This window comes from Merops nubicus, unplaced genomic scaffold, assembly GCF_000691845.1.
Source record: "Merops nubicus isolate BGI_N331 unplaced genomic scaffold, ASM69184v1 scaffold20140, whole genome shotgun sequence".
Taxonomy (NCBI): domain Eukaryota; kingdom Metazoa; phylum Chordata; class Aves; order Coraciiformes; family Meropidae; genus Merops; species Merops nubicus.
This window is the reverse complement of record NW_008583799.1, coordinates 18,530-29,822: the sequence shown is the minus strand read 5'-3', so window position 1 is coordinate 29,822 and position 11,293 is coordinate 18,530. Positions and strand designations below refer to the sequence as shown.

Sequence of the window (11,293 nt, the reverse complement as noted above, 5' to 3'; positions counted from 1 at the left end):
TGTCCCTTTCTATACACCCTCCTTTGATACATGAATAAAGAAAAGATGTTGGGGGGGGGAAGGGGATATGTTTTTTGAAAGCTACAGATAGGGTTCAGGTGTACAAATTCTTTATACAAGTACACCCCTTTATCTACACTCCTTCTCTCTCACTCTCCCCTCTATAGACGCACCTATACTTAAGTACATTTAGAACAGGTATATAAACAGGGGGGGCTGTGGGTACACAGCTCTTCTCTGTTTCAGTGAAAGGGCTCCCTCCTGAGCAGGACCTCCCCAGCCACTTCCCTCTCTCTGACCAGCCCTCTCTGTGCCCTGTTCCCCACAGATAGCGGCGTCCCCGAGGCTGCCCTCTGCGTGGTCACCACCACCGCTATCGACATCCACCACCCCAACATCTCCTCTGATCTCTTCCCCGTGGAGGTGGCACTGCACCTCGGCAGCACTGGGACATCTGCCAGCATCACAACAGGCAGTGCCTCCTGCTCCACGGTCAGCTCAGGCACCCGGGCCTGCAGCGAGAGCAGCCAGACGCTGGGCTCCTCCCCGGACTGCAGTACAGCCTGTGAGGACACTGCAGAGGCCAGCACCAGCCCGCCCGCTGACCTTGTGCCTGGCACCCGGCCACGGGTGGCCCGTGCCACAGTGCAGGAACTGCTCTCCTCCTTGTCAGAGGAGGCTTGCCTAGCACAGAAGGGGCTGGATCCGATCAACCTGAAGCTGCCCAGCCCGGCGGCATCGCTGGGAACCAGCCCTGACCTGGCCCACCGACTCAGCGTCTACAACCGCAGAAACCAGGAGAACCTCGACGTCTTCCAGCTCAAGCCGCTCATTGACTGCCCACAGGGCACCCCAATGATCGATGAGAAGTATGGGGCACTTGGGGCCTCAGAGCCACAGCTGGGCAGAGTTCCTGAGGCATAGGGACAGCTGTGAGGCCATCCCTGTTGTGTCGTGTACCAAGGCTGCCACAGGCAAGGCGGTGGTGCTGGAAGTGATCTGTGGCATTTCCTGCAGTGGCCAGCGACCTGGGGCTGCGCCAGGCCAACTGGGGGATGACAGACCTGCCACCGGTTCTGGGCAAGCTTGGACCTACGATGTCTTCCAGCACAACGGACCTTCTGCCAGTCTTACGCCAACATAAACTCGCAGTGCCTGGCGGAACAAACAGACTACAGACCTGTCCTGCCACTGGCCAGCCTGCTGGTGCCCATAGCGCCAGGAACCTTCCACCACTCCTGGGCCAGCACAGACAGGACACAGCTGCTGGACAGCTTGGGCCTAGTCTTGCCCCCTGGCCTGATGCCATCCAGGGACCGAACGCAGCTGGGCGGAGAGTGGGCATACAAATAAACACTGACAAACACATGCTGCCTCCTGCTTTCTCTTACCTGCCTTCTGTGTCTTCCTACCTGTTGCCACCGCTCCATGTGCCATTCCACGGACCAACAAAAAGGAGGGGGGGGAAAAAAACCAATCCACCACCAATAAACCACCATAGCAACCCCACCTCTTTCCAGTACAATCCTTTATTTGCTCTTATTCCTCACCGCATACCCCAGCCATGGTACACTGTCCACCACCGTTGCTCACTTCTTCTTGAGGAGCTCCGTCATCTCGGGCACCGCCTGCAAACACCAGTGCCAGGGTAGCGCGTGCCGTGCCATCACTCTCGCTCCCCCAGCACTCCATGTGCTACACCCGACCCCCCAGTTACACTCCCAACCCTTGTGCCCAGCACACCACTCCAGGGGCTGTGGGTCACCCCAGCTCACAGCCCTCCCCGCTTCTCTCCTCCTGAATAAAGCCTCTTAATTATTTAAGAGAGCTGCATTTCCATTAGGTGGAAATAATGCATTCGTACAAAATTTATTAAGGAAATTGTCTACATGCCATTTCTTCAGGCTGTGACTTTGTCTTGGGCTTAGGAAAGGGCCCGTGCTGGCCGCCGAGCTGGCAGGCGTTGGTTCAGGGGTGGCATTAAGCACTAGCGCGGTTTCCGCCACAAGCTGCCTCCGCTCGCAGATGGGGACCGGAAAATGGGCGGCTCTTCGCACACGCGAGCCGTGCATGCCTGGGCACCGGCTGACACGGCCCCGTGGCCCCAGACAGCACCGAATTCCTCATGGGCGGCGCTGAGGCAGCAAGCCTGAGCAAGAATAGGACCAACTCCTGCCTGCTCTGGACTTTCATACTTACCAAAGTTTCACAATACACATAAGCACCTACCTGCAGTTCTTTCTCAAAAATGGGAAAAAAATTCAAAAATTCAGGGAGCTAGAACAGAGGCAGGCTGGCTGCAAGAGCCCCCCAACAGACACCGCAGCTTCTACTTGCAAGGATTGTATTTGGAATGTGAAAATAATGAAATCGTAGATCACTTTCTTTAACAAAATGAGCCAGAGCGAACACCCTCCCGCAGCCACCTTTACCACTTACATTATCTACTCTACCATTACCCCTCCGAACCAGTTACCCTGCACGCTTCCCAGTTCGGCCTCACCTGAAATAAGTCTGCCACCAGTCCGTAGTCTGCCACTTGGAAAATTGGAGCTTCTGGATCCTTGTTAATAGCCACGATGGTCTGCAAGCAACAGTAAAGCACCACATGAATATAGTAGGTACATTGGCTAACATCTGGGGCCCAACTACAGTGACGGGCCTTCTCCGGGAAACGTGACCTAAATTCTCTTCAAGCCCTTAGAAGGGGAAGAGATGGATCATTTTCCCTTTCCACCTCCAAAACAAATAAACACCCCTTCCCTGCTCACTGGGCTTTCCTTCTCTGTTGAAAAGAATCTCAAAAATAAATTACTGCAGAAGATTACCTGTGATATCTAAGCCAGGCCTCTACAGCAAGAACTCAGAGGCAAAGATTCAAAAGCAGTAGCGTAAAGCCACGCCTGCAGGCCTCAGCTCCCTGTGCCACATATCAGTTTACTTTGCCACAGGGCAGAATAACGCACATGGGTCAAAATCACAACACAATGGACCACAACATGTCTTGCTTGATTTAAACTCTGCTGTACAGGTAAATCATTCTAAAGATGTTTCTGATGGCTTCCAGCAACATAAGTGTGGCCATTCACATCAAAATCTGTAGCAGGATGGGGGAGGAGGAGGAGAAGAGGGAAGCAGCTCATAAAGGAGCTTTACACCAAAGCAGGGCTCTGAAGCAACATGCTCCGATGCTGCCCTTCCACCTAAACACTGCCAGTGTGGGCCTGGATTCGAGGCAGCTGCCCCTGGGGACAGCTCTGACCCGACAGTTACTCAATACATTCACCTGCTGTTCCCAGGTACTGCAGGGCAGCATGTGTCCCAGTTTTACTGCCTGCCCTGAAGGGCCTTGTCCAACAAAAGCCATGGCTCAGAGGCATACGCCTAGCAACGGTAACTCAAAGATAGAAGTGTGCAAGTCCTGTGTTTTTAGGGACACAGAAATGTTTTTTCTTCACAGATCATTTGTACCTGCGCCTTACTGTAAAGAAAGGACCACCGCACCATACATTTGAGGAGGAAGTACGTACAGCAGAGTGTTGTTGCCACCCTCTTGCCAGCTGCTACGCAAAGACCTCCGAGTATGCCCGTAATGCCTCCCCTAAATATTTTCCCCAAAGTTTTCCTGGTTTGACTTGGGTTACCCATCTGTAAATGCAAGCCTCCACTGACAATTCTAATGAAGACTTTACACTCGGAGGCCCTACTGTGCTCTGCAGAACGGCTTGTGGGGGCATGAGGCACCACAGGGGCTGATGCTGAGGGCTGCCTGATGCCGGCAGCTGGTGACACCTGGGAGCCTCTAGCTCTGTCCTTACAACACAAATCATTAACACCGGTTGCTTGCGCAAAACTGCTCTAGGTTTTACTTTGCCAGAGATGAGCTGAAGTAATGTTTTAGTAAGAAATGGTCGCTCACCTCATCATTAAGTCAGCCTTGACACATTAAGAAGCAAAAGCGTCCCCTTCTTGCCTTGTGACAGAACTTGGCAGGTTAAATCTCTTACAAAGAAAAGATACTGTAACTGCCTCGAGAGGGAATCAGAAATAAGGGAACAAAGCAGCCACAATGCTCCAGGTCTCCCCAGAACCTGCATTTTCTACCTTGCTGTAAAAGGACGGATGAATTATACATTTTGCTTGGTAGAAAGCATCTGACTGCTTTGGAAAACATTTCCTGAAGCATATGACTTCACAACAACAGATAATTGGCAGCACTTAGGGAAGATGGGGGATGCTCCCAAGAGTCCCTGTGCCTGCATAATTCTTTATGTTTGTAAAAACTGGATATTTTCGGTACCTATAAAGCCTATGTGCTTTGCCTAACAGGAAAGCAGAACACATTTCAAACACAAATTAGTAAAACTGAATTTTACAATAGACACATACACACTTATCTCAGTCTCAGCTGAGATAAAGCAGGAGATAAATACAAATGGGGTCAGATCAACTTTGAGGCACCTTTAACCACACAGCTCTCAGTCATTAGTGGTTGATACTAATGCCACCCATCGATCTCCTCCCTTGCCCAGTCTCACAGTTGGAGACTCAAAACTAAGATGCCCTTAAACACTGTGGACCATCAGCTACTAGACAACTCCAGATGGAGCGGAGGACGGCTATGGTAGCGTCCCATCAGTGCTGCTCCTGCACTCTCCCGCTGTCTGATTGTTCCTGTTGCCTCCCTGTTGCTGCGCCGTGGGCAGGGGACCACTGTGTTGCTGTTCATTAAACCGGTGACTAACCAACGGTGACCATTTTTCCCCAACTGTGTCCATCTGTCCTAACATCACAGTCTCTGATTTTAGAAGACTGAAGAGTGCCAATTCCCAGATCCACCCTTCATGATTTTCCCCACAAGTATTTATATAACATCGCAAAACCATCTAAACTGTAAGAAAGCACAGATCATCCTACCACACAGGCTGCCTTGAAAAACCAAACACCAGTTATATATACGCACTGGTCTGTCATTGGTTAAACACAAGGACCTGCCTGTGAAGTTCTGCAAACCAAGTTTTGCAGAGAAAGCCTCAGTTTTATAAGCAAGTCACAGTTCTGGCTTCCGTTTCTGCCAGAAACCATGAGTTCATTTCCTGGAAATGGGAGGTGGAGAAGAGGGGAAAAAAAAAAAAAAAGAAAAAAAAAAACACAATACACAACCAAAACCAAACACACAAAAACACTACAAAAATTGAAAACACCAAAAAGACATCCCTTCTCTGAAGTTACTTGAGGGGAGGTGAGACAACCTAGAGCTCTTGTTGTCTGGCATTTGATAGCATGACTCAGTGCTAATTCTGCTCTTCTTTCCAAATGCTGTCCTGTGGACCAAACTGGCAATCCCAATTTCAGATTATTTGCTTTGGCAACCAATGAGTTAAACCTTTTAAAGTTTTACTGCCATTTTATAATAAGTTTCCACTTGAATGCCTAAATGCAGGAATGTCAGAGACATCTTTTACTTTATGGAATAGTAAGTTCATAATTCACATTGCACATTGTTATGCATGAATTAATATGTCGTGCTCAGAAATAAATGCAAATGAAAATACTGTATAGAATTTGGGCATATGCAGGTTTTTTCTGGGGTTGGCTTGGCTTTTTTTATGTAAATGAGCTTGATTAGCAGCTTCTACTTATCACTTTCTGCTGCAGTGCAATGGTTTCTCTACTGCATTAGATGTTTGTCCACAGTACCTTCTTTAGCAAGGCTCAGAGGGCCAGTGTGTTCTACAGAGGCAGACAAACTGGCAATCTTAACATTAAAAAAAAAAATAAAAAGGAAAACTGGCTGAAGTACTGATGTAAAAGCAAGGAAGCCGACTTATTTCTTTCCTCAAAAATCTTTCCTAGCACATCCATCTTTATATACCTTGCTGTCTTTCATTCCAGCCAAGTGTTGGATCGCTCCAGATATTCCCACAGCAATATAAAGCTCCTAGAAGAAAACAAAAACAAGACATTTTTTGCACCCATGACAGAGTTTCAGGATGTTCTCACAAACCTCTCAAAATCAATTATGTGCACCCCTTTGTACATTACAGTAGTTTTCAAGATTAAAGGCAGCTGACTATCGATTCCCTTCCCCAGCTGGGAATGCAGTGTAACTGTAGAAGGAGGATCCCAAAGGAGGATCAGCCAAAGACAGAAGCAGGGGGAAAGAGATCTGCATCCAACATAAGACACCTCTCGGCTAGGCAACAAGGGCAATCGGTGTCAGCCGTGAGCCTGGAGACTCCCAATGCAAAGACAAAGCAAGACAAGCTCCAGATGGGCAATGCCACTGCCTACAAAGAAAAACTGAGGCCTTTCTGTTTGAAGCCTCTAGGATCCTTTCAGTAAGACAGAATGCACAAAGCTGCAGTTCAGGCATTTATACCTTTAAGAAGTTTTCTGTGTAGCAGGATAAAACATTTCAGATACTGACGTGGGCTACCGTGCTATATGCTCGCAGCAATAGTTTCTATTGTTTAGCCCAGCCCTCAACACTGACATGCCCTACAGCTTTTCTTCCCTCTTTCGTGATCAACTCCTATGCAGGAGGAAGGAAGAAGTGCTTCCCATCTAGGCATTGAGAAGCCACTTATCTTTGCACTTTGGGGCTCCCATTCTAGCATCTTCACAGAGAATGACAGTCAAAAGAGATGAAAATTTGTAGGCAAAGAGATCAGTATTGACAACTTTAATTCAAAGGAAAATTATTTCCTTCCCTTCAGCTGAATGTCTTCCAGGCCACATTCCATCTCAAACCCAAATATATTTTCAGCGCCGTGGCAATCCTACCACCACCAGTTCAAGTAGCAGTCAAACCTGTGCTGTTTACCCACCTACTTTTACAGAAGAGAACCAAATACAGTACTTTCACCAACTCATTCAGCAAGAGGAAACTAACGCGCAAAATTGGTTGGAGGATCGCCTGTCAAATTCAAAGGTGGTATTTATACAGGCTTAGAAAACTTGCAACTTCAAATACTAACAGCGTTTATCTTAAAAATACCAAGATTAGTGCACGTCTCAGAACATACACATCTAATTCCAGAAATTTTTAGGGCTAGGAAGGGTCAAAAAAAACATTAGCCCTGTGCAACTAAGGAGGTGCATTACAGTTAAGTGGTTTTTACCACGAGAACAAAGCACAGCTGTGAAACAGGCACAGACCTACAGAAGAGGCTGGCAAGTGAAGGTGTTCAGATACACAGATCTCAGAGACTGCTTTTTTCCACACAGGCCTGAGTCATTACAGCAATTAGAAGGAAAAAAAAAAAAACAAAGATTGCTTTCTGATGTTCCTACAGCTACACATTTCACCTATTATGTTGGGTTTTAAATAGGAATAGATAAGTAAATTTTATGAAGCTTTTCTACAAAGGCTCTCTCCTCTAAAGCTTGAAGGGGAGGGAAAACACAGCACAAAGTATTTCCTATTGAAAAGGCTTGCTTGGAAATGGAAACAGTCTACATACTTCTACAAAACCACACGGCTGTTGGAGACACTCAAGAGATTTCTCAGCCTCAACAGTTTTTTATGGAGAACGTTCCTATTGGAGCTCAACTGATTTTAAACACTGCTGCCATGTAATACAGTATGTCCATATAAGAACTCACAACAAAAATGCAATATTTTAATTATACCAAATAAAAGAACAGACGTTACAGAAGAACTTATTCTAACATCATAGTCTTTAATACAAGCTCTTTGTAAAAACACATTACTGTAATTTGATTTCTTTTGGAACAATTAATTACATGCCAGTCATCTAGACTACCAGATACTCTTATCAGTCTGCTTAGTATCATGAGGTTCAGTCTTTGGAAAGAATCCAGCTAAGCAGGAGCCAGATGCCTACGTGTATATTCTATTCAAATACCTAGGAAAGACAAGGATCTTTCATTCAAAGGACAGCTGTAAATCACGAGGCTTGTCTAAAAAAGCTTTTATTGTTGGGTCTAAGCCATGCTCTTCTAGGTTATGTGCTTTTGGCTCTGTGGCTGAGATAGCTGGGCCAGCCATGCAGCAGGCTGGAATGCTTGCAGCAGATCACCTCAGTAACGTCTGTGTAGGAACAACACAGAGGATGGCACACTTCCTATCGATAGTTCCGTACTGTAAAATAGACCTGACTGCTTTTACCTTTGTTTAAATCTATCTACAATGTAGTACGAGGCACACAAAGGACCTACAAGGTCTGAATGATAAGTATTTGAAACCACTCGGTGCTCTCCAAGGACAGAATTCAACTGGTCATCCAGAGAGCTCATGAAAGACTTGGAAAGTCAGATCTCTACATTTACCTGCAGGGCAATACTCTTGTTTTGATGTTCTCCCTGCAATCACTGCCTTCTATCACACCTTTCCCCAAGTTTGACCACTTCTACTGTGTTAGCATTCGAAGGCCCAAGTCAGCACTGCAGCCCCAAGCGCTATGAAGTAAGCCAGGACAGCAGATCGGTACCACCCATGAGTGTTATGAGGTGCACCTGCCTCCACAACAGAGAGCACATTAAGGTCTGGGAGGAGATCCCGGTTCTTCAGAGCCCATCTGTGCAGGAGAACCATGCTGAGGCACAAAGTGGCACGAATCAGAGTCTGGATCTCACCTCTCTGATGCCAACAAAGATGGCTTTACACCAGCTTCAAGGTCCTGCTTTCTGGATCCCTGGAAGCTGCTCTGATTACTGCTGCCAGGCGGCTGATCCACAGCCTACAATTATAGGTGCTTACGTCAATGTCCGGGACGTGGAGTGGCATTTATCAACTCCCTGGTGCTTGCCCACAGGCAGGTTCTCACTGAAGGGCTCCTGCCAGCACTGTGCTGCAGAGAACAACCTAACAAAGGGTCACGCAGATTCTGAACCAAAGGACTCGCTGCGCTTACCAACACCAGGGAAGTCCCAAAAACAATTCAAGTCACAGAAAGTGGAAGTCTGGGCTGCGTAAGGGCTTAGCACCCGATCAGACAACTCGCCTCACAGCAACTTCATTTGACACGGGAAACAATTACTGTCCACCTGACACAGCCACGCTGCAAAGCCTTGTTTTTTTAGGAGGTGGAAAGCAGACCCCGGAGAAAAGAGCTAATGGTCAGAAAGAGCACAATGGAGGAAAGGTGCAGCGCTGGAAGCTGAGTGGCCTGAACAGCCGAAGCGCAAAGCGGGGAGGCACGATCGTTAAGCACTTCAGTTGAAGTGTGCTGCTGCTGCAGAACGGGCTCAGCATGTCAGCAATGGGAACGGGTGGAGGTGGGAGCATCGGCACTAGCATACCCATTAGGCTTCCCACACAGGCTACAACAGTAGCCAAAGCTGATTCCACCAGCAAACTGGCACAAAGGCCAAGAGTGTTTTTCTTTGTCCTGCCATATGATATCCCACGGGATGCCATCGGGAGCCAGGACCCTGACATAGACCTCAAAGTTTGTAAGTGCAGATTTGCATCACGACAACCCTAATGAGAAACAAAACTCCACATCCCAAATTTATTCTATTCAAAGGCAAGATTCCAAACCAAGAATCCAAATTCTTATTTGCTAATTAAAGTATATTTCAGCCTTGCATAGGTTTTTTAAAAAAACAAGACTGTGGTACGTCTTGTAGAGTCATTGTATGCTAATGATTACAATGAAAAAAGCCCCCTTAGCCGTCCTCTAAAACTTCTAGTTCCATTTTAAATGTACCCTTACATATTAGCATCTACAGCAAGTCTTTGAGACTGCATGTGCACAAATCTGCCCAATTGGCCCCAAAATCCACATGGCAAATTACATGCCCTTTGGATAAGCATCACAACGTTGCTGTATGTGGATGATTATAATTACCAATATACCAATGCAGTTATTTGCCTGTGCATACCAACTCTTCTGATTGTAGAGTAATTTGTGGCACATAATATTATTTCATTTTTACTCATGAGAATATTTCAAAATGCCTTAGGCCGCCTTGGGGCGGTTAAGGTACAGATGGTTAAAAGAACCAAACGAACGGTTTTCAGTTGCCACTTGGAGTGACTGAAGGATGCTCTATGAGCCCGCCGCACATCCAGAGGCACAGCAGACGATGAGGTGCGCCCTTTGCGAGCGTGCCGCCAGCTACTACTGATTCTTATGCCCATTTTTGATTTACACTGAAAACCTTCCATGTACACCCATTTATTATCCTACCAGCAGTATGCTTTTAAACAGGCTAGTTTAATAAACCCCTTTGGCGTACGTGCTCTTTTCAAAGGCCACTCAGACACTTCATTTTCTTTGTAAGAGTGAAAGGACAATGACATTAGAAAGAAATCTTTGTCACAGAAATCACTTCATAGAAGAGATTCCTTCCAATTACGAGCTAATAAACCAATAAAATATTTCCTGGCTTAAGACTAGTTTGTATGTATTGCACCATATATTGAACAATTCACCAGCATGCACTACTTCCATGCAGCGCAGTATGTTCCATTCAGGAAGCACACACTACAAAACTACATCCCAGCTACAATTTCTTTTTCACTTTAAGAACCTTTGATCAGCCAAGCTATGTAATTACTCCTAAGTGTGGTGAGGGTGCCTGCTGAAGTACAGGGCCATACAGCATTTTTTTCCCCTCTCTCTAGGGAAAAGCACATCAATTGCTTTCAGCTAAATGCACTAACATATGAATATTTTAGTACAATTTAATGTTTCTGCACCAACCCCAAAGGAGCAGAGCATCAATTTGTGAACATAGTTCTCTCGGAGTTAAAAGCTACCCTGGATGATGCAGGATGAAAGGGGATGTCAATCCTTAGCTTTTTAGCAAGTCAGAAAAAGGCGGTCTGTAAATTCAGTCCCAGCTGCACAAAAACAGCTCTCTAAAGTTTGCCACTATAAAGCTACTTTTCAACAATAGTGAATTATCAGAGGAGATATTTCAAAAACAATTTCCCAACGCTATTCCCATCTGCTAGCTACTTACCAGCCTCAACCATTTATACAATGAGAAGCGCACCTGCTGCTCTGCTAATAAAACCCACAAACGTGATGCACAAGTGACACGCTCCTACAAAGCTGAAGGCAGGAGTAACAAAGTATGCACCATACATTTGAATACAGAAACTTCAGTATTTCAATATTCTCGTGTATGTGCAACAAGTTAGGAGGTAACGAAGATCTCATCCTTAGCAAGGAGCAGAACATTTCTAAAGTGAGTACAACCGAGATGATAAGAGTGACGCTTCTCAGGAAGCTAAGGGAATTAAGCAGTCTGCTCTGTTGTTAGTAATTTTAGGTAAAAGCCAGAGAGTATAAAGTAACAGAAATATTGGATAGAA

General features: G+C 46.3%; 2 protein-coding genes across 2 annotated transcripts in view; one reads left to right on the top strand and one right to left on the bottom strand.

Moving 5' to 3' along the window:
- Positions 1–328: 328 nt before the first annotated feature.
- On the top strand, positions 329–924 carry LOC103774914 (chromosome unknown open reading frame, human C15orf27; the record flags this gene model as incomplete). Its single annotated transcript, XM_008942354.1, has 1 exon — positions 329–924. A coding segment is annotated over one exon (596 nt), but the record flags the coding sequence as incomplete, so codon positions are not given.
- Positions 925–1,589: 665 nt separating this feature from the next.
- Positions 1,590–11,293, bottom strand: part of ETFA (electron-transfer-flavoprotein, alpha polypeptide) — a gene marked incomplete at its 5' end in the record, with an annotated part of 24,558 nt that continues 14,854 nt past the window's right edge. The window contains 3 exons of the mRNA XM_008942342.1: positions 1,590–1,628; positions 2,504–2,584; positions 5,876–5,941. Of these exons, the coding sequence (XP_008940590.1) occupies positions 1,590–1,628; positions 2,504–2,584; positions 5,876–5,941 (186 nt within the window). The remainder of the gene's footprint in view (positions 1,629–2,503; positions 2,585–5,875; positions 5,942–11,293) is intronic.